Source organism: Herpailurus yagouaroundi, unplaced genomic scaffold (genome assembly GCF_014898765.1).
Source record: "Herpailurus yagouaroundi ecotype Mexico unplaced genomic scaffold, PumYag 162, whole genome shotgun sequence".
Classification (NCBI taxonomy): domain Eukaryota; kingdom Metazoa; phylum Chordata; class Mammalia; order Carnivora; family Felidae; genus Herpailurus; species Herpailurus yagouaroundi.
Window position 1 is genome coordinate 73016172 of NW_024412403.1, and position 23269 is coordinate 73039440.

General features: G+C 39.0%; 2 protein-coding genes across 5 annotated transcripts in view; one reads left to right on the forward strand and one right to left on the reverse strand.

Annotated features, from left to right (window-relative positions):
* Positions 1-3170: 3170 nt before the first annotated feature.
* CEP19 (centrosomal protein 19) lies at positions 3171-10985 on the reverse strand. Of its 4 annotated transcripts, none has more exons than XM_040484867.1 (3): positions 10805-10985; positions 5232-5428; positions 3171-4624 (listed from the first exon to the last, which is right to left on the reverse strand). In XM_040484867.1, exons 2-3 carry the CDS (start codon positions 5359-5361, stop codon positions 4263-4265), a joined length of 492 nt encoding a protein of 163 aa, XP_040340801.1. In that variant the 5' UTR covers positions 5362-5428; positions 10805-10985; the 3' UTR covers positions 3171-4262. The 4 variants fall into 4 exon arrangements, with proteins under 4 accessions (XP_040340801.1, XP_040340798.1, XP_040340800.1 ...); XM_040484864.1 differs by having other exon boundaries at positions 5232-5431; XM_040484866.1 differs by having other exon boundaries at positions 10612-10985.
* The window catches only part of PIGX (phosphatidylinositol glycan anchor biosynthesis class X), a gene marked incomplete at its 5' end in the record, with an annotated part of 31791 nt that continues 19506 nt past the window's right edge, over positions 10985-23269 (forward strand). Inside the window, 2 exons of the mRNA XM_040484868.1 lie at positions 10985-11345; positions 13981-14044. Of these exons, the coding sequence (XP_040340802.1) occupies positions 10985-11345; positions 13981-14044 (425 nt within the window). The remainder of the gene's footprint in view (positions 11346-13980; positions 14045-23269) is intronic.

Below are 23269 nucleotides of genomic sequence, written 5' to 3' on the forward strand. Positions count from 1 at the left end.
TAATTGGTAGATAGAAAAAACCCTTCAGCTTAATTCTTGTGCAGACCCAGGGATCTATATACAATTTTGGGTTAAGACTACAGTACACTAGAGGCACCTGGGTGGCTCAATCAGTTGAGCGTCTGACTTCGGCTCAGGTCATGATCTCATGGCTCATGGGATCGAGCCCCAAGCCAGGCTCTGTGCTGACAGCTCAGAGCCTGGAGCCTGCTTCAGATTCTGTGTTTCCCTCTCTCTCTGCCCCTCCCCTGCTCATGCTCTGTCTCTCTCTCTCTCTCTTAAAATAAATAAACATTAATCAACAACAACAACAAACTACGGTACATTAAGAGGTCCAAACTGAATTGTATTTCCAGGCTCACATGTGAACAAACCTACACCTGTGAATGAACCATTCTTAGAATAACCCAGGGCCAAGATGAACTATAAGGGCAGCTCTCAAAGCATGGAGTTTCATAGGCTAAGCATGCATCTCTAGTCTAGTCTAGAATTAGACTACAGCCAGATTTGCTCTAAAGGGTGTGGCAGTGGGGGAAGGGTTCAATTTATCTAACAACTAGATAAGCTATAATTTGGTTAGAAATGGTATTAGGTAAATAAAGACAAGGCGATGCGTTTTCTTGTTTTAATATGGCAGGGTCTTGTGCATGTTAACAGACTGCTGAGAATGAACCAGCAGAGAATGAAGCTGAAAATGGGAAAGACAGGGGTAGAGAGTGAGAGAAAGAATACTGGTGAAACAAGGTCACAGAAGATGGGCTCTGGAGCCCTCTAGGGAAGCCAGATTCTCTGCGGAGTGGGAATTGAGTGAAGTTGAGGGGAGAATTTTCCCATTTTACTTTTACACTCTGGTATTTGTCTATATTTTCAAATAATGGGTGTTGATTATATATTCATTTTATAATGAGAAAAAATTTAAGAGCTCAACAGAATTAACTTTGGATAAGATACATAAAGAAAAAAAACCCACAACTGCTCAGCTCACATGATCTCCACCCCCTCCTGCTTTAGATAGGGTCTCTCTAGCTCATATATGCTAGTTTTGTTGCTTTGGCTAAACTATGTTAGAATCTCAAAGACAAAAGTTATGGCCCATTTTGCATCTTACTATAGCTCTTAATTTGGTGAATATGAGATGTGCTCAATAAACACCAAAAAACATGGATTGGGAAAGCGTGCTACAGATGACAGTAACATAATCAAAAGAGAAGTGTTTTGATACATATGGGAACTTGCACTTCAAATCACTGGGGTTGGGTGGCTCAGTTGGTTGGGCGTCCAACTTCGGCTTGGGTCATGAGCTCACGGTTTGTGAGTTCAAGCCCCGTGTCAGACTCTGTGCTGACAGCTCAGAGCCTGGAGCCTGCTTCAGATTCTGTGTCTCCCTCTCTCTCTGTTCCTCCCCTGCTCACACACACTCTCTCTCTCTCTCTCTCTCAAAAATAAATAAAGATTTAAAAAAAATTTTTTAAATCATTGGGGGAAAGATAGGTAATTCAAAATATAGTAGTGTTGGGACAGTTGGATGGGCATCTGGGAAGAAATAAAGTTGGGATTCACATCTTGTGGTCTTATATCAAAATAAATTCCTGAGTAGAAAAAAATCATGGGATTAAAAAAAAAAAACAAACCTGGGAGTGAGAAATGCCCGTGTATATGAGACAAAAATGCAGAAGCACAGAGAAAAATATTGATTGATTTGACTAGAAAAAATCTGCCTGGAAAAAATAGCATAAACAAAGTCAAAAAACAAATGACAAAGGTGAAAATATCTACAATTCATATCACAAACCAAGGACTATTTTCCTTCATAAAGAACTTTTTTTACAAATCAGTAAAAAGACCAGCATCACAGTAGAAAAATGAGCAAATGACATGTTATTTCATAAAAAATCTCCCTCCAGTGTATGAAGATGCTCAGTCTCCCTCGTAATAAAAGAAATGCAAATTAAAACTCCGAGCTACAAAACAAAAACAAAAAACCTGTAAGGCTATGAGACACCATTTTTAAATTATAAAATTGGCAAAGATCAATGAGTTTGATAACACTATCTGTTGAGAGCAGATATTCTCACGTACTGCTGACAATTTAAGTTGGGATGACCTTCATGTAAGTACTGTGCGTTGGTAAAATACACTCCAACCTCTCATCTCTTACCATTTTTCTCTTGTTCAATCCAAATTAGCCACAATTGTGTCCTTGCTCCTCTTCAAATAAGCCAAGCACACTCCAGCCCTAGGTGTCTATGCACCTACCTTTCCCTACTACCCATGAAATGCACATCAATTTTTCCTTACCTCCTTCAGGTCTTTACTCAAATGTCACTTCTACAGGGAGGCATTCTCTGATCATTGTCAAAAAAAGTGGCTCTCAACCCCTCCATCTTTCTCTTTTTACCCTGTTTTTAATTCCAGGCACTTAATATATGACATTATTCTCCGTATTTATTATTGCTCCTCTCCCATTAGACTGTAAACCTTGTAAAGGCAAGGACTTTGTTGTGCATGCTGCTGTGTACATAGACTCTAGAATAGTACAGGCTCAGCATGTAATAGGTGTTCATTAAGTACACATACTGAATGAATGAATGAGCAAACTTCTTTGAAGGACAACCTAGCAATATCTACTAAAATTTAGAATAGAAAAAAAATTTAGAGTAGACATACCTAGCATTTCCCCTCTAGGCATTACATGTAGTTTTACAAAGGCACAAAGTAGAGAATGTACAAGGTTATTTGCTGTGGCATTATTTCTAATAGTGAAAGGATAAACAACCTAAGGTCAACTTTTAAAATAGATCATCTACATCTATACAATGGAATACTATGTAGATATAGAAGAATCTCCGATTCTGAAAATTCTCTTGCTACCTTTGGCAAATATTATACAGATATCACATGACCATCTTAAGCCCCTGGTGATAACATTAAGAATGCTACCTGAAGGGCGTCTGGGTGGCTCAGTTGGTTAAGTGTCTGACTCTTGGTTTCGGCTCAGGTCATGATTTCATGGTTCATGAGTTGGAGCCCCCTATCAGGCTCTGTACTGACAGTGCAGAGCCTGCTTGGGTTCTCTCTCTCCCTCCCTCTCTCTCTCTCTCTCTCTCTGCTCCTCCCACATGCACACTCCCTCTCAAAATAAATAAACTTAAAAAAAAAAAAAGGAATGATCCCTTTAATGGAGTTTTTAATGGTAAAGAGGGTAGGGACAGACAGGTCGAAAGAGTGAATTTTTTAGTTTTATTTAATATTAATTTCCTTGCAGGAAACATAGAATATCTGCCAGTTAAACAATATTCTGAAAGAAGAAAGATGTAACTGTACACATATAGCCTAGTTCAACAAAGATCTTCTCTTTGTAGATCCAAGCTCATAAATAAGCCTAAACTGGCAATGCCTACTGTTCATTTTAGTATGGGTAGATTTCCCATATTACAAACAAACTTCTGTAGTTACGGGAAGAGCTTCAGGTTTTCAGAATGTCTTTAGAATGTATTTCCTGATCCTGGAGGGGCAGAATTCCCCAGCCGTCCATCAGAAGACCTCAACGTGTGGCAGCCGGCGTCCTGCGGGGTTGCTCTTCTCCTCCACAGTTAAACATACATGAAGACATAATGCCTCTGGAATAATCCCCTGTTAACCATTGATGCCCTCCAATCTTAGCAAACTATAACTTGCTTTCTGCTCCTCAAATAAAATATTCTCATCCCTATCTCTTTATCATTAACCTCCTCTTCTTTTTCTTTCTTCCAGTTTCTCTCATCTGGAATTCTATGTAAACTTCTATCCAAATACTACCACTTCAAGGGCCAGGCAAAGTTCCATCTCTCCACTAAAGGGCAGTCTTTCCTGACTATTCTACCCTATGGTAACCTCGGCTCTGGCCCTCTAACCTTTCTCAAGCATTTGGCTCTAATCTGTTTGCTGCCTAATTCTGTTAATTAGCTTTTCACGAGTTTTTGACTTATCTTCCAATTAGATTGTAGGCTCCTTAAAGGCATACCCCTATATTCTGTTTCTCCTATATTCCTCATGCATCTACATAGTAGATAATCTAAAAGTCTCAGTTTTGAAAAGTAACATCGTCAATCCAAACATGACCCAACATGTACGTTTAGTGCTCTTTACAGATTTTTCTAGAGCCATGTTTATACATTCTTTGTATAATTGTATAAGTGTATAATATTGTATTATACAATTATACAAAGAATGTATAAACATGGTTCTTCTACCAGCCCCATAAATTCTTTGAGTTTCTGGTATCAGAACTCGTCAGCTGACTCTGTGTCCCAGCCACAAGACTGAAGTTGTTCATCCTGTGGGAACTCAACCTCGAGGTCATAAACAAAATTTGGATCATCCTTCTTCTTCTGATTTTTCTCAAAAAGTTCATCCATGATGCTCTTTCTTTGGGCAAGTTCCTTGTCATCTAGTTTGTTCAGGTCTTCCTCAGGATCAATCGTTGTTTCCCGCTGAATTTGTTCCATCGTTTCTGCCAAACTTTGTCCCCACAAATGACCTCGTAAAAAACTGAATAACTTCTCTAGTTGCCTCAGGGACACTTGTTCCAGGTAATTCTTGTGTCGTGGATTATTCTTTAACTGTTCAGCAGCTCTGCTGCAATCTAGGAGGAAGAAACAAAACTATATACCACACATAACACATACACCAAAAACTACTGATGTACCACAAACTACTGAAAGCATTATCGCTATTACAGCCAAGAAGCGAAGTGGCTTTTTCAGAATGAATTATTTTGCAGAACTATTCCTTTATATTGGGATATGTGGGGGAGGGGGGGAGGAGGGATGTATTTTTTATTTCTCAATCACTTTGAGGAGATTTTAAATATTTGCAACTGGAGAAAACATCTGAAATGAAAAAGTAGTATTATAGTTTTAGATATTAGTTCTGGTACTAATATCAACACTGCACATAAAAAACACATTTGGAGGGAGAGAAAAGAGTTAATATTACTGAATAATGCTTCTCATTTAACCCATATCCAATTCTGAATGGGTGGGATTATCAATTTCCTCTTACAGATCAGGAAACTGAAGCTCACTGAGAATAAGTGATTTAGCTGGGTTCACACATCTACCCTGACAGTCAGGATTTGAACCTAAGACTATGTAACTCTGAAGACCATGTCACTTCATTATGAGACTCAAATCATTCTTATTAAGTGACTTAGAGAAGATTTAAGATGGGCAAGATAAAACATGAGGTACCTGAAAACTTTGAAAAGTTTCGGATTGGCATGATGCGTTGGCGACTTTTCCCCTTCATTTCATTCTCATAGATTAAGATAATAGCTGGAGGCTGGAACCTAATTCCACATTTTTTGGCAATGCACATCATTTTCACATACACTTCAGGGTAAATCAGAGGAAGTCTGATGACAATGTGTTAGTCACATAATGACTTCCTGCTAAAGGGGAAAAAAACGTAAGTGTTGGATAAACCACACTCCCTAGTACCCCACCTCCCCAGCAGATCTGGCTCTAGTCCACTTCTAGGAGTGCATTCTTGGCCTATCAAGCCCAATACTTTGAGAGCTACTGTGAAAGTTCAGTTTGGCCCTCAGTTATCCGTAGTCTGTTGGGTCCCTGGTTCACTGAGGTGTGTAGGTTTGTTCACACACGAGCCTGGATATGCAGTTCAGTCCGGACCTCTTGGCGTACTGCACTCTTAATCAAAGATTGTAAATGAACCCCTGCATCAGCCCAAGAATCAACTTATAGGATCTTTTTTATTTACCAGTTAAACAAGTATGCATAAGTACCCTCTATGGCAAGATAGTAAGATTTTTTTAACCTTAAACATTATGTCCTGAGAGGTTCACCCAACCAGATCTGTCTCCTCTGTACTTTCCTAATCATTTTACTCATCAAGCTTTTTATGATTACTTATTTAATCATTTACCTACCCGTCTTTCTTTTTTCCTTTTAAGATTTTATTTTTAAGTAATCTCTATAGCCAACGTGGGGCTCAAACTCACAACTCCAAGATCAAGAGTCACATGCTTGGGGTGCCCAGGTGGCTCAGTCAGGTAAGCGTCTGACTTCCGCTCAGGTCATGATCTCACGGTTCGTGAGTTCAAGCCTCACGTCAAGTTCTGTGCTGACAGCTCAGAACCTGGAGCCTGCTTCAGATTCTGTGTCCTTTTCTCCCTCTGCCCACCCCCCCCCCCCCCGCCCCTGTGCTCTCTGTCTCTCAAAGCTAAAAATAAACGTAAAAAAAAAAAAAAAAGAGGCACATGCTCTACTGACTGAGCCAGCTAGACATCCCTCTTCCCCCTTCTATTCTACATGCTACATGAGGTAAGCAACGTATCGATTATTCACCAGAACATCCCAGCACAATACCTGGAATGTAGTAGGCATTCCATACATACTTGTTTGATTTAATGTACTAATACAAGACACAGCCTCTGTACATCCTCTAAGTGTTCACAGTCTAGAAGTCTGATAAAAAATGCAGACTTGATGCAGATTCAACCTCTACATATACAAGCAATAAAGTTTTACATGGTTTTTATTTCAACTCATTTGTCTCACTATATGTTTTTTCAGTCACAAGAAGCACAGCTATTTTGCAGTTAATACTTTCTATCCCCTCTTCCTGGTGCCCAGTGCCAAAATACACTTAATGATAGGGACTGCCTTAGATAGGACTATGACATTCTCAAGAAGACTTCAAAATGTCAAGGAACCTAGAGGTAAAGCAGCACAGGGTGATGATATCTCCATAAGCTTAGTTCTGTTAGAGAATCACTTTAGGAAAATAGTACATTGTAGAAAACTGGGGGTTAGGTGGAAGAGGAGGAGGAGGAAACATATATAAAATAATTACCATTGATTCTTTCCAGTTTTTTTTTTCTACACATAGTTTTTTTAAATATAGTATTTTTTAGGGGCGCCTGGGTGGCGCAGTCGGTTAAGCGTCCGACTTCAGCCAGGTCACGATCTCGCGGTCCGTGAGTTCGAGCCCCGCGTCGGGCTCTGGGCTGATGGCTCAGAGCCTGGAGCCTGTTTCCGATCCTGTGTCTCCCTCTCTCTCTGCCCCTCCCCCGTTCATGCTCTGTCTCTCTCTGTCCCAAAAATAAATAAACGTTGAAAAAAAAAATTTTAATATAGTATTTTTTATATTAAGCATCTGTCTTCTGCCTTTTAAAGAAGGCTCCATATGGGATAGGCTCAAACTCACGACTCTGAGATCAAGAGTCTCATGCTCTACAAATTGAGCCAGCCAAGAGGCCCTATGTCCTGCCTTTTAAGTTTAACGACCTATGTGACTTTGTCATTAGATGTTTTACTAAAATGCAAATTTTTATACGATAGCCAAGTGTTTTATCCTACGGACATACCATAATCTATAACATTCACCCCTTACTGTTGGACATCAGAATTTTTACTCTTAAGAAATTAATCATAGGGGCGCCTGGGTGGCTCAGTCGGTTAAGCGTCCGACTTCGGCTCAGGTCATGATCTCACGGTCCGTGAGTTTGAGCCCCGCGTCGGGCTCTGTGCTGACAGCTCAGAGCCTGGAGCCTGCTTTGGATTCTGTGTCTTCCTCTCTCTCTGACCCTCCCCCATTCATGCTCTGTCTCTCTCTGTCTCAAAAATAAATAAACATTAAAAAAAAATTAAAAAAAAAAAGAAACTAATCATAAATAACTGCTTTTTCAAATTACTGTGCTCTGCCTCTGATCTGATGTAATAATTTCACCCATTCCCTTCTTAACAAATACTACTCCCAGTTCATCTCACTAAAATCTAGCCTGTTGGTAAGCTTTCTAGGAGATCACACTGAGCACAATATAAATCCCACACACTCAAGCAAATGCCCGTACTCATGAATGACATACGCAATTGATAATAATGTAGGGGTTTTTTTTTTATTTACTACAGAGTCTTTTCTTTTTAAAATTTAACTTTTATTTGTACTAAAGTAATGTCTCTTTCCTGTTTAAAATGTAAAATAGCGATCCCTATCAAAATAACACCAACAGTCTTCACAGAGCTAGAACAAACAATCCTAAAATTTGTATGGAACCAGAAAAGACCCTGAATAGCCAAAGCAATCCTGAAAAAGAACACAAAGCTGGAGGCATCACAATTCCAGACTTTAAGCTGTGTTACAAAGCTGTAATCATCAAGACAGTGTGGTACTGGCACAATATTACTGGGTGATTAAAAAGAATGAAATCTTGCCATTTGCAACAACGTGGATGGAACTAGAGTGCATTTTGCTATGTGAAGTAAGTCAGAGAAAGGTAAATATCATATGATTTCACTGACAAGTGGAATTTAAGATACGAAACAGATGAATATAAGGGAAGGCAAGCAAAAATAATATAAAAACAGTGAGGGGGACAAACCATAAGAGACTCTTAAATACAGAGAAGAAACTGAGGGTTGCTGAAGGGGTTTTGGGTGGAATCTAAATGGGCAAGGGACATTAAGGAGGACACTTGTTGGGATGAGCACTGGGTGTTATATGTAAGTGATGAATCACTAAATTCTATTCTTGAAATCATTATTGCACTATATGTTAACTAACTTAACTAACTTTACATTTTTAATGTAAATTAAAAATAATAAGAAATAAAAGAGTGGTCAGAGAGAAGAGTAAGATTATGTCAGGACAAACATATTCCTGCTACAGAAACAGAAACAACCCCCTCCAAGTATATATCAAGTTCAGAACTCTGCTTTGAAGAATAAATAGGAGTTAAACATAGGAGGTGGAAGGAATTCCAGTAAAGGGAATAGCATTGGTTATGCCAAATGCATAATTCTATGGCATTCATTATTGTCGTAACTGAAACATGGATAGGCTTGAGATAATAGGTCAGAATCAGGCAGTAGTAGTCACACCATTCAGAGCTTTATGGTTTGATCTTACTTGGAAGTTCGAGCTTTACCCTAAAAGTTCTGGGGAACTCTCAAAGGACTGGAATCAGAGCAGTAGAAGTGTGGTTCCAGATTGGAGGAGGATTACACAGAGAGTTGGGTATTGGGAGGGATGGTAGTGACCCCAAGTGAGAAGGCTCTGCACTGAGACTGGCAGGGGGGTTGAAGATTCAATTCCAAAGGTGCTAAGGGGGTAGCGTCTGCTGTCTTGGTGATGTGATTGATTGATTGACTGGATATGGGGATTGAGAGAAAGAAAAGAATAAAAAAAATTCAAAGGTTAAAAAAAAATAAATCAATCAGGAGCCTGGGTGGCTCAGTTGGTTAAGCAGGTGAGGTCATGATCTCACAGTTTGTGGGTTGGAGCCAGGCGTCGGGCTCTGTGCTGACAGCCCAGAGCCTGGAGCCAGCTTCAGATTCAGCATCTCTCTCTCTCTCTCTCTTCCCCTCCCCCTGATGCTCTGTCTGTCTCTCTCTTCCTCAAAAATAAATAAACATTAAAAAATAAATAAATAGGGGCACTTGGATGGCTCAGTCGGTTAAGAAGTCGACTTTGGCTCAGGTCATGATCTCATGGTTCATGGGTTGGAGCCCCGTATTGGGCTGTCTGCTGTCAGTGCAGAGCCTACTTGGGATCTTCTGTCTCCCTCTCTCTCTCTGCCCCTCCCCCACTGGTGCTTTGTCTCTGTCTCTCAAAAATAAATAAACGTTAAAAAAATTAAAAACAATTAATAAATAAAAGAAATAAAATGTAAGATAATTCTCTGAGGATTATAACAAATAACTGCTGTCCTCTGCCAGGAAGGGCAACCAGTTTCTTTACAGGCAACCAGTTTCAATTCTTTTAAGTGTTTCTTCCAAAATGTATCTCCATATTTCTTTTTTTTTTCAAAAAATTTTTAATGTTTATTTTTGAGAGAGAGAGAGAGAGAGAGAGAGAGAGCGAGCATGAGCAGAGGAGGGGCAGAGAGAGAGGGAGACACAAAATCTGAAGCAGGCTCCAGACTCTGAGCTGTCAGCACAGAGCCTGACGCGGGGCTCGAACTCACACACTGCAAGATCATGACCTGAGCCGAAGTCAGACGCTCAACTGACTGAGCCACCCAGGCGCCCCTGTATCTCCATATTTCTTTAAAAATTTTTTCTTTTAATGTTTATTTTTTATTTTTTAGAGAGAAAGAGAGCATGAACATGGCAGGGGCAGAGAGAGAGGGATACACACAATCCGAAGGAGGCTCCAGGCTCTGAGTTGCCAGCACAGAGCCCTACCGGGAGGGGGCGGGGCTCGAACTCACCAACACGAGATCATGACCTGAGCCGAAGTCCGATGCTTAACCAACTGACCACCCAGGCGCCTCTCCATATTTCTTAGTAGCATGCTTATACTGCTGTTTTCAGTATTTGACAGAACATTCTGGGATCTTTCCTCTTCCAGACACCTGTCCTAGAAATGTCTGTTCTGCTCCAATCTGCATCTAGGCCTACTTGCAGATTCAACTTAATTCATGAAGACAGACGACACATTTACCTAAGTCTTCCTCTTAGGCATTAATACTTTTCTCCCCGGGGATCAGTGACTGTCATGACCTTGCTAAACATCCCCTACAGCACCTAAAAGTGTACGGATTCTGCCAACAAGTAGACGATCCTCTCCCTACTCACGTCCCCACCAGGGCAAGGCTGACTTTCTTACCCTTAGAGAAGTACAGAAAGTGCATCTTCTGCAGGGGAAGATCTAAAACCGCCGTGAGGGGGTTGTTTCCACCCAACCGCTGTGCACAGAGGAGCACTTAACTCGACTTTGAGGCCGGGCGCTGCAGGAAGAGTCGACAGCCACAGCCCCGCAGACTTGAATTTCCCTGCAGGAGGCCCGAATACGCAAGTACCTGCCAGTGCCGGTGGAGACAGGGAGCTCCCGGATCCTGCTGGAAGGAACGCGTCCGGGGTTCGGGGTCTGGATGCAGGCCCGGGCAGGCGTTTCAAAGCAGTAAGACCTGGCACACGTCACGGCGCCTGCGCCGCTCTTCGCCCCGCCCCCGACCTGACGGCGAGGGGCGGGGCGGTGACGGAGTGAACTAGGTGGACCGTGCTGCAGCCTTCCGCGACGCCGGAACTTTCGGGGGTCCACTGCTGCGGGAAGCCGGGGAACGGCAGGACCGCAGGCGCGCGTCGCTGAGTCTTCCGTCCCGGTCACCAACTCTGTGGCAGCACTCTCTAGGAGCGGCGTGAGGCGTGCGCAGGCTCCTCCGTCCGCTAGCTCCTCTGTCTTCACACCGTCCGCACGCGCTCCTTTGGGGAGCGCGTTCTGCAGCGTCCTGGCTGCCAGGGCCGTGGGCGTCCGGGCGGTGGCCTGGCTTCTTCTCTGGGAGGTGGCTGGATTCACTAGCATACCAGCCACGGCCTTCTCTACCGCTCCCACCGACACTGGTAAAGGGAGGGGCGGGGCTGCGGGAGTGGGGAAGTACAGCCATCAGGTGTCTTGGGATGCATGAAGCTTGTGACCACCAAGGAGACCAGCAAGGCCACAGTGCCCTGTGGGGTGTGAGAATCCCAGTCCAGAATACAGAGCCTGCCGGGGGTGGGGGCGTGGGAAGGGGAGGACAACTAGTTTTGTTTTACAAATATTTTTTGTAATAGACTGGATTGGGCTGGGGTTTTTCTTATGACTCCGGGCTGGGCAGACGAGTTGATTTCATTTCTTTGGGCCTGAGTTGGGGGCCGCAGTGCTGTGCTAGGTGCTGTGCAAGGTGCTGTGCAATAGTCATGAGAGGGAAAGTCAGTACAAACCAGGTTAGTTTCTCCATCTGTAAAATGAGGATATTAGACTAGTGTCAATCACTGCTTTTGTGTCTTCACATATTAGGTTTCCAAGTTTATTTGAAGTATTATGAAGCTAAAGTGAAGTTTTAAACAACTGGTCTTGGTGATCTCTAAAGACTCTTCCACCACTGATATTTTATAATTAAAAAGAGGTCAATTTCCAGAGCCAGTTCAGGCAACAATAACCAAATAAAGTAATATTTAAGAGGAAAACTCTTGAAGGTGAATTCACATACAACAACTTCATTTTGAAAATGGTATTTTTGCCTTAAAAATCACAAATAATAATAATATACTGTCTGTAAATCAGCCTTTCTTCCAACCCAAGTGAATATGATTTACTATTCTCTAGTGTATATCCCAGTAGAATTTAAGCCGATTAATATGAACTTTTTTTCCTAATTTAATCTATAGGTAGATATAAACGCCTACTCCCCACCCCTATTAAAATTAAACATAATGAAGAAACATCTGAATTTGTACAAGAGATATCCAAAGTTATTTGTGTGAAACAAACAACGGAATAATTTGTTCCCAGAGCAAATAAGATTTCTTTAAATAGCTAGGAAGGTGGAAATATCTTAGGCTTTAAAAGTCAGGCACATCTTGCTTCTAATCAGTCACTTAGTGGTATGGCCTAGAATCAGAACTGTTTATTTTTTATTTATTAAGTTTTATTTATTTAAATAATCTCTACACTCACTGTGGGGCTGGAACATATGACCCCGAGATCAAGAATCTCATGCTCTTCAGACTAAGCCAGCCAGGCACCCCTAGAATCAGTTTCCTTCTATGTGCAAATGGCAATAATTTTGCCTGCGTATTTTGCTGGGTTGTGAAAATTAAAGCACGCGAAAGCCCCAGGTAGATCTATGATATGGATATTATTATTTTTTTTTAAATTTATTTTTGAGAGAGAGGGAAAGAGTGAGCATGAGCTGGGGAGGAGCAGAGAGAGAGGGAGACAGAGGATCTGAAGCGGGTTCTGTGCTGAAAGCCTGATGTGGGGCTTGAACTCAGGAACCGTGAGATCATGATCTGGGCAGAAGTCGGAAGCTTAACCAACTGAGCCACCCAGGCACCCCTGGATATTATGTAATAAATATTAACCTATGCTTTTTTTCAGTCTTTTAATTTTCATAAAATTTTTTCATGTGTCTTTTCAGGAATACATCTAATGGATTTAGCAACACATGATGTTTTATGGTTTTCTTTGTGTTTGTTTTAATGTTCTTCCTATACACTCCCATCTTTTGAAAATGGAGTAAAATTCCATAGCAAGGTGTCTGGCAGAGTTGATGATCGTTAGCAACTGAATTTTTAATTTTATGATGTTAACACCAAGTAATAGTTTTAATATCTGAATTCTGCATGGTGTCAGTACAGTGAGATTTCTGGTTATTCTAGATTTATAAAGGAACCCTTTGAATCTTTGAAAAGCCTCTACTTTTTGTTTCTCTGTTTTAAACATTCCCAACATCTTCACAGGGCATGAAAGTACCATCTTCTCAGTTTTCCAGGTGCGGATGGTATACAGAAGTTAGCAGTATGTATCAGACACACAGATTCAGTGAGCTAGGATTAAAACTGAGATCTCCTGGCTCTTTAGCTATTCTGTTTCTTTTGGTGTCCTGGGATCATCTGAATAAAGTAGTATTAATAATAAATGCCTAGGGGCGCCTGGGTGGCTCAGTCAGTTGAGCGTCCGACTTCTGCTCAGGTCATGATCTCACGGTTTGTGAGTTAAGCCCCGCGTTGGGTTCTGTGCTGATGGCTCGGACCCCGGAGCCTGCTTCAGATTCTATGTCTCCCTCACTCTATGCCCTTCTGCCGCTCACACTCTGACTCTCTCTCTCTCAAGAATAAATAAACATTAAAAAAAATAAAAAAAAAATAAGTACCTACATTGAGCTCTGTTGTGGTAAGCCCTGTTGTAATTTATTACGTTTTCATGACAACTAGCAGAGAGAGAAACTGTCTTGTCCAAAGTCACATAGCTATTAAGTGACAGACTGGGATTTAAAAGTAAGCTATCTAACTCCAAAATCAATGTTCTTAACCCCTGTGCTGTACTAGAAGTAGCTTTTTTAGGTAGTTTAAATTGCTTAAGTTTTAAAAGCTTTTGTTTATAGGTTGGTTAGATTTTGCAGGCAAGTGAAACCTATTCAAACAATTACTTTCTAATTATTTAAATTTTCTTTCATAGTATGCTTATTTAAAAAAAATCTTCTGGTTCTTATAGGCATAAGGGCCACTTGTTCTGAAATTATTTTGAGGCAAGAAGTTTTGAAAGATGGTTTCCATAGGTAAGTTGCCCATTGACTTCTACTTACATCAAAATACTGTTTTCATATAATTTAGAGCAAAATCAGTAACTGGAAAATGGATAAACCAAAAATCACTTGGCTTCTTATATTATAAATGACAGATTTGTCATATGTGGTTCACAGTTTGAAATAGTTAAAATAACAGAGAAGAAAACAAATGTTTATTCTTTTACCATACATGTATATTATATATATATATATATATATAATATATAGCTAGAGACTATGTACATAGTATTCATATAACATTCACAATGGTTGTGAGATAGATGATACCTTTCTTGCTTTTCAGATGAGAGAACCAGGGCTCAGAGAATTTAATTTAGTAGAAGTTAGGGTGGTAGAGCTCTGACTCAAATTTATGACTGTCATACTCCAAAGCCATGCTATCAAGTACTAAAATGTTATGTCAACCTAAGTCACTGTTTTTGATTTATAATACTTGGTTCCAAATGACCAAGCTGTTTCCAAAATCGAAATTATTCTCAAAAATGAATATTTGCCAGGATTGAAGATATTTAAAAATTGGTTAAAAAGTTGTAGAAGCTGTTCTTTAAGAAAACTTCCCAAACTTTAAAAGCTTTTCAAGGTAATTAATTTGAAATGATTCTCAAACACTTGATTTACAAGTTCTGATACATTTTTGTACATACATTCAGAACCACTGAATTTTATAAGTCACCTTAAAATGAAACATCTCAGTTTCCACTGTCTTCAAAGCTAGCCTGCATATGACTGGCTAGGAGGCATAATGGAAAAAACTTGTTTTTTGTTTTGTTTTGTTTTTTTGTTTTTTGTTATTTTTTATTTTTTCTATTTTCGACTGAGCAGGGGAGAAGGGCAGAGAGAGAGAGAGAGAATGAGAGAGAGAGAGAACCTTAAGCAGGCTCCATGCTGAGCACAGAGCCCAACACGGGACTCAATGCGGGGCTTGATCCCACGACCCTGGGATCATGACCCGAGCCAAAATCAAGAGTTGGATGCTCAACCAACTGAGCTACCCAGGCACCCCTTGTTTTGTTTTTCAACTCAGACAAATTTGGGCTCAGAGTGTAGCTCTATTATTTAGTAACTGTGTGGCCTTAGTCAAGTTTATTGAAATCTTTGCTACCTTACCAGTAAAATTGGATAATGATAGTATTTCCTCATTAGGGTTGTGAGGATTAAATCTGAGAATATATGGAAAGCCTCTTAATGTAGTGCTTGTCACATAGTACATCCCCAGGAAATGTTAGCTTTGATTATTAATAATGAGATACGTGGGGGCACCTGGATGGCTCAGTTGGTTAAGATCTGACTCTTGGTTTTGGCTCAGGTCATGATCTCACAATTTGTGAGTTCGAGCCCCACACCAGGCATGCTGCTTTTAGCACAGAGCCTGCTTTGGATATTCTCTCCCCTTCTCTCTGTTCCTCCACTGCTCGTGCTGTCTCTCAAAAATAAACATTTAAAATTAAATAAATAAATAAATAAATAAATAAATAAATAATGAGATAAGTGACCAAGGTAGGCGATACAGTTTCTGTAAAAGAAGAGATGTGACTATGAAGTAGTAAAACTGATTTTGGGAGGGAACTCACTCCTAAAAGGCGTTTTTGGCCAAGTTTCAGATACATTTTAGGCAATGTCAGGGTAATTATGCCAAGTAATTAGGAGGGTACCTGGGTGGTTCAGTCAATTAAGCCTCTGACTTTGGCTCAGGCTATGATCTCGCGATTTTTGAATTCGAGCCCTGCATCGGGCTCTGTGTTCATGGCTCGGAGTCTGGAGCCTGCTTCAGATTCTGTGTCTCCCTCTCTCTCTGCCCCTCCCCCACTCATGCTCTGTCTCTCTGTCTCTGTCTTTCTCAAAAATAAATAAAAATTTTAAAAAATTTAAAGTAATTGCAATATATTCTCAAAAGGAATGGGAAATACTAAATAACGCTTGACAGTGCAATCATAAATGATTCCAATGAGGAATAAAGAAGTACCTGAAGAGGCTGTTGTGACGGCAAAAGTAACTGTCCAATTAGAAGTGCTGAAAATAAAAACTGGGACATAAAACTAAGGGTGAAGAGTGATAGAACCCACAAGAATAACTTCAGAAACTAGAAATCTCAGAGTTATTTGAGACCTTCAGAAAATTCCATAGATTCTTTTTTTTTTTTTTAATACTTACTTATTTTGAGGGAGAGGGGACAGAGAGAGAGAATCCCAAGCAGGGTTCAAGCTCAGCCAGGAATCCGATGGGGGGCTCAATTTCATGACCTGAGCTGAAATCAAGAGTCAGATGCTTAACAAACTGAGCCATCCAGGTGCCCCACCAGTAATCATTTTTTTAAAAAGGCTTTTTAGTTATTAGAGCAGGTGTAGTCTTGCTGTTAGGGTGGAGGAAGAAACATTAATAGATCATAGAAAGTAAAATTATTTCTGTCCTCTTGTTCAAGAAGAAGTAATTCTGGAGAGGGCCAAGCAAATATTGTTAGTAGGAAACAAGTGCAAAATATGGAAGGGAATTATATAAAAGGACCTTACTATTATAAATGAGTTTAGGGTCTCTTGTGATGAACTATATCTTAGTGCCATACAAGAATTTTCTTAAATGATTGCTGAACTTCTGTTTGTAATCCTTGGATAATCTGGGACTTAGTTGATGTAGATTCTGGGCAGAATTCTAGCTCTGATTATTAAAAGTATGGTTTGTGAGGGGCGCCTGGGTGGTGCAGTCAGTTAAGCGTCCGACTCCAGCCAGGTCACGATCTCGCGGTCCGTGAGTTCGAGCCCCGCGTCAGGCTCTGGGCTGATGGCTCAGAGCCTGGAGCCTGTTTCCGATTCTGTGTCTCCCTCTCTCTCTCTGCCCCTCCCCGTTCATGCTCTGTCTCTCTCTGTCCCAAAAATAAATAAAATGTTAAAAAAAAAATTAAAAAAAATAAAAGTATGGTTTGTGAACCCAAAAGAGGAAGTGGTGGTCTCTGGGAACCAGCATGAATTTATTACAAATTTATGTCCTTTATAGAGATCACTAGATAGATAGATCAGAGAGTCTTTTCTGCAAGACTTTTGATGAAGTTTTACATGTTGTATTTGTGAACAAGATAAAGAACGTGAACTCGAAAATAGAACAGAGAAATGACTTCATAAAGATTAACAACAACAACAAAAAATAACAGATTCATCCAACATGTTCTGATTAATGGATTGAATGTCATCTTGGAGAGAAGTCCTGAAGAGTCTCTGTCTTTTTAAATACATATATATTTTTCTAATTATAAAATAGTACATATATTCATAATTACATATACATTATCTGGAAGAAAAATTATAAGTATGTTCTACTTTTATAGAGGTGAAGTGATACAGTGCTAAGAATGTAGGGATTAGAGTATAACTACTGGGGTTTGAATCTTGACTCTTGGATAAATTAGTTTCTTAGTGCTTTGGTTTTCTTTGCTTTTTTTTTCTTTTCTTTCTTTTTTTTTTTTTTTTGAAGAGGGAAAGTATTTTTGTTTCCTCCCATGTAAATACAGAACTTTGGGATTTAATTGATTTGCATATTTTATCCTTAGATTTTACATTACTAGAAATGATATTTTTTAATGAAAATAGAATATAACAATAACACAAATATTATTCAGAATTCTTTTAGTGAATACAAATTATTAGGAAAGTAAAATGCTATATGTAAAATTACCTCAGGCTATTTGGAAGAATATAAGCAAAGAAACAAAAATCTCTCTATATTTAGCTGCTGTTGATAATCAGTTCTTTATATGCATTCTTTTTTTTTTTTTTTAATGTTTATTTATTTTTGAGAGAGAGAAACAGAGTGCAAGCAGGGAAGGGGCAGAGGGAGAGGGAGACACAGAATCCAAAGCAGGCTTCAGGCTCTGAGCTGTCAGCACAGAGCCTGACGCTGTGAGATCATGACCTGAGCTGAAGTTGGATGCTTAACTGACTGAACCACCCAGGTGCCCCTTCTTGTCCATGTTTAAACTGAATGGCTGGTTTGTCATCTTATTATTGGGTTGTAAGAATTCTAATTGTGATGGAGTCCAGTTTATCATTTTTTTTTCTCTTGTAGTTCATCCTTTTTGTGTCCTAAGTAAGAAATCCATGCCTATTCCAAGACCATTGAATTTTTGTGTGTACTATTAGGTTTTTTTCCTTATGGATATCCAGTTGACCCAGCATCATTTGGTGAAAGGATTATTCTTTCCTCATCAAATTACTTTGACACATTTGTTGAAAATTAATTACCTTATGTGTGAGGATCTATCTGTGCACTCTATGACACACAAACATTTGGCAAACTGGCTCAAGGCCAAATCCTGCACATGGCTTATTTTGTACTGCCCTTGAGCTAAAAATGATTTTTATATTTTTGAAGGTTGTTGTTTTTTTTTTTAAGGCAAAGAAAAATATGTAACAAATTTTGTAAGGCTCACAAAGCCTGAAATATTTACTGTTAGGGTCTTTACAGAAAAAGTTTGCCAACCCCTGGATGTCCATCCATATGCCACTAATGCACCACCTTGATAACTATAGCTTGACAATATTATGGCTTCAAATCAGAACGTCGGAGTTCTTCAACTTTTTTTTCAAGGTTGTTAACTTTTGGAATTAATTTGTAGATCTCTTCAAAAAAGCTTCATGAACTTTTGATTAGGATTCTGTCGAAACTCTAGATCAATTTTGTAGAGAAGTGATATGTTACCATTCATGAGTATTCCGGTGCATGAATATGGCATCTTCATTTATTTAGGCTTTATCAGTTATCTTAACAATACTGTAACTTGCAGAGTATAAGTCTTGCATATGTTTTGTTAAATATATCCCTAAGTTTTTTTTTAATGTAAAAAATATTGTTTTAAAGTTTTTATTTCTGGTTGGTTTTTGCTGGTAATAAAATACAGTTGACTTTTGTATGTTTACGTTGTACCCTAATTCCTTATTGAAATCATTTATCAATGCCTGTGGCTTTTTCATGGATTCCTTAGGATATTCTACATAGGTGATCATGGGTTTGCAAAAGAAAGGCAATCTGTATGATTTTTTTTAATGTTTATTTATTTTTGAGAGAGTGAGAATGTGCGTGAGCCTGAGTGGAGGAGGGGCAGAGACAGAGGGAGATGGAGAATCCCAAGCAGGCTCCGCGCTGTCAGAGCCTGTCGTGGGGCTCAAACTCATGAACCGTGAGATCATGAACTGAGCTGAAATCAAGAGTCGGACATTTAACCAATGGAGCCCCCCAGGTGCCCCTGTATGATTTTTATATCCTTACCTTTTTGAACTGGCTAGAAACTCTAATACAATGTTGTTGTTGTTGTTGTTGTTTTAATTTTTGTACTTTTTAATTTATTTTTTCCTAATACAGTATTGAATAAAACATCCTTCCCTTTCCACCCATCCTTGTTTCTCATCTTAAATGGAAGGTATCCAGCCTTTCACCATTAAATATGGTATTTATGTTAGATATTTTTGTAGGTGGCTTTTATCAGTTGAGGATGTTCTTTTATGTTCCTAGTTTCCTGAAAGTTTTTTTCATGATTAATGTTAAGCGTTATTAAAAGCTTTTTCTGCATCTATTATAAGAGAATCATATGATTTTTCTAATTTATTCTGTCAATATGGTACAGTACAAATGTTGATAATTGGAATAATAAACTTCCCCCTTGGTTGTGATGTATTATTATCTTTTTGAAATATTACTGGATTTGATATGCTAGTATCTTGTTAAAGATTTTTTACTTCTGGGGCACCTAGGTGGATCAGTCAGGTGGGCATCCAACTTTGGCTCAGGTCATGATCTCACAGCTCATGAGTTCGAGCCCCGTGTCGGGTTCTGTGCTAACAGTTCAGAGCCTGGAGCCTGCTTCAGATTCTGTGTCTCCCTCTCTGCCCATCCCCCACTTGTGCTGTCTCTCTCTCTCTCTCTCTCTCTCTCTCTCTCAGAAGTAAATAAACATTTTTGAAAAAGGTTAAAAAATTTAATTTAATTTAAAAAATAAAAAATAACAAAACAAAATAATAATTAAAAGATTAAAAAATAAAAATAAATTTAAAAAAAGGGATTTTTTACTTCTCTGTTCATGAGGAATATTTTTTGTTGTGATGCTTTATTTGGGCTTTGGTGTCAGGCCAGTGCTATCCTTGTAAAATAAATTGGGAAATATTTCCTTCTTTATTTTCTGATTGTGCAGCATTGGTATTATTTCTTTTTAAAATATTTAATAGAATTAAACAATAAAGCCATCTAGGGCTGAGGTTTTTCATGCAGGAAGGCTTTAAACTTTTTCTTTTAATTACAGATTCAAGATACAGAGATATTTAGATATTCTATTTTTTCTTTTGTCAGTTTTTGTAATTTTTTCTTTCCAGGAATTTAGCTATTTTAAGTTGTTTAATTGGAGTAAAATTATTCAAGTATTCCCTTATTGTCCTCTTCATATGTAGAGATCGTATAGTAATGTTTCCTCTTTTATTCCTGACATTGGTGATCTGTGCTTTTTCTCTTTCATGATCAATCTAGAGATTTGTCAATGTTACTGATTTTTGGAAAGAAAAGGTTTCATTGATGTTTTTCTATTGTCTACTTTCTGTTTCATTGATTTCTGCTCTTTATTATTTCTTTCCTTTTTGCTTTAATTTCCTTCTTAGTTTTTAAATTTTTTTTTTCAACGTTTATTTATTTTTGGGACAGAGAGAGACAGAGCATGAACGGGGGAGGGGCACAGAGAGAGGGAGACACAGAATCGGAAACAGGCTCCAGGCTCTGAGCCATCAGCCCAGAGCCTGACGCGGGGCTCAAACTCCCGGACCGGGAGATCGTGACCTGGCTGAAGTCGGACGCTTAACCGACTGCGCCACCCAGGTGCCCCTCCTTCTTAGTTTTTTAATGTGGTGGCTTAGGTCATTGTTTTTAGAGTTTTTTCCTTAATAAAAGTGTCTTTGCATTTAAGGCTGTGTTTCCTTCTATGCAGGACTTTAGCTGTATCCTGTAAGTTTTGACGTGTTTGTTTTCATTTTCATTTAGGTCAGTATATTTTCTAATATCCTTTTTGATTTCTTTTCTTACATCAATTATTTAGATATATGTTGTTTGATTTTAAGGTTTTGGGGGATTTTCCAGAAATTTTTTACTGAATTTTTGTTTGTTTGTTTGTTTTTTTATAGTAACTATTTATTCTAACATGAGCACCTCAAAATAAACTGAACACTAGTGAAATGTTTTCTTTACCAATTTGGAATTATTATAAATGTACAAGTTCTGCTAGCTGTTCAGCACTCAAATAGGTTAGATCATCCTTGACACATAATGGAAATACCTAAAACAATTAGTGCAATATACTGAAGTGGTCAAAATAAAATGAATTTGGAAAATAAGGCTGCAAGATTATTACCAACATATTGCAGCACTCATATTATAGATTACAGGTATGTTGTTTACGATGGTTCTAGCCATACAGGGACAACTGAAGTCCTCTTCCTTCCAAAGAAGGAGAGAGGAAATAATTAGCTGTTTTAGTAACTGTACAGTTTGCATACTTTCAAACAACTCTTAATATTGTAGAAAAGTAGTAAACATAATATGGACACTACAGTCCAGTACCTTACTTCCAATACAGTTGAAGATTGAATTTAAAATAAGTTTGGGGTGTCTGGGTGGCTCAGTCGGTTAAGCATCGGACTTTGGCTCAGGTCATTATCTCATAGGTCATGAGTTCGAGCCCCGTGTCGGGCTCTGTGCTAACAGCTCAGAGCCTGGAGCCTGCTTCGGATTCTTTTCTCTCTCTGCCCCTCCCCTGCTCACAGTTTGTCTCTCTCTCTCTCTCTCTCAAACATAAAGAAACATTAAAAAAATTAAAAAAAAATAAAATAAGTTTGAATGTACATATTGTTAGTGCATCGACTATATTACATCCAAAGGGAACAAAAGCCCCTTTTAGCCCCTAAACGACAAAGCTAGTAGTAATTAAACAGATTTACAGACATCTGGTTTGTTTCATTTTTGTTGAAGAGCCCACATATTTGCAGGGAGTGCTGTTCATTAAGATGCATTTATCAGTTTCATATTCCTAAATTTAGATGTGGTTGCACTTGATGTTTTTAAGTCTATTTAAAAAATAACAGGACTGGCTATAGTTTAGATGTCATTGATGTTTATTTTTTTCCCCTGAAGATATGGGACTATTTTCTCATGGCTAATTTGTTAAAATGTGGAATATACACTTTAAGTGTAGATTCTAGGAGAAATTATCGTTTGTCTGAATTACTGTAGCAAAGTAGAAGTATCTTTAGATCATCCTTTTTAAAAAAGAATGTTTTGGGGTGTGTGGGTGGCTCAGTTTGTTGAATATCTGACTTTTGATCTCGCAGTTCTTGAGATGGAGCCTTGTGGGCTCCGTGCTGATAGCGTGGAACCTGCTTGGGATCCTATCCCTTTCTCTCTGCCCCTTCCCTGCACACAAGCCCTCTCTCTCAAAATAAGTAAATAAACTTAAAAAAAAAATAGAAATAAATAAAAAATAATGTTTTTGCAAAGCCTAAGTTAATCAGTTACATGCCTTTTTCATAGAACTGTGGTTAACTGTGGGTACAAATAGTATTTTGTTATATCTCTGGTGATAAGAAATGATTTCTTCTAATCTTCCAATAAAGCAGTGGACAAATCTAGAGATTTGTCCATGTTACTGATCTTTGGAAAGAAAGTATTTCATTGATGTTTCTCTATTATTTGTCTAGTTTCTATTTCATTGATTTCTGCTCTTTATTATTTCATTTTCTTCTATTGCTGAACAGAGGGACACATGTGTGTTATTAAAAATTAAGTTCAGGGGCGCCTGGGTGGCGCAGTCGGTTAAGCGTCCGGCTTCAGCCAGGTCACGATCTCGCGGTCCATGAGTTTGAGCCCCGCGTCAGGCTCTGGGCTGATGGCTCAGAGCCTGGAGCCTGTTTTCGATTCTGTGTCTCCCTCTCTCTCTGCCCCTCCCCCGTTCATGCTCTGTCTCTCTCTGTCCCAAAAATAAATAAAAACGTTGAAAAAAAATTTTTAAAAATTAAGTTCAAAACACTTAAAATAATTCTGTATTAGAAACTTGACTGTATCATAAATCTCTTTTTGGAAATCACATTGGACCAGTTAAGTGTACCAGTTTCAGTGTTATTAACATTTAAGGAAAAAAAAAAACATTTTAAGAAGCAGAGGAAGGGGCGCCTGGGTGGC

Bases quoted from the DNA above. Each gene is read 5' to 3' on its own strand.
- CEP19 (XM_040484867.1), bottom strand. From the start codon at position 5,361: ATGATGTGCATTGCCAAAAAATGTGGAATTAGGTTCCAGCCTCCAGCT. The intron at 4,625-5,231 runs GTACCTCATGTT...TCTTCCTCCTAG, and splicing joins AAACTTTTCAAAGTTTTCAG to ATTGCAGCAGAGCTGCTGAA.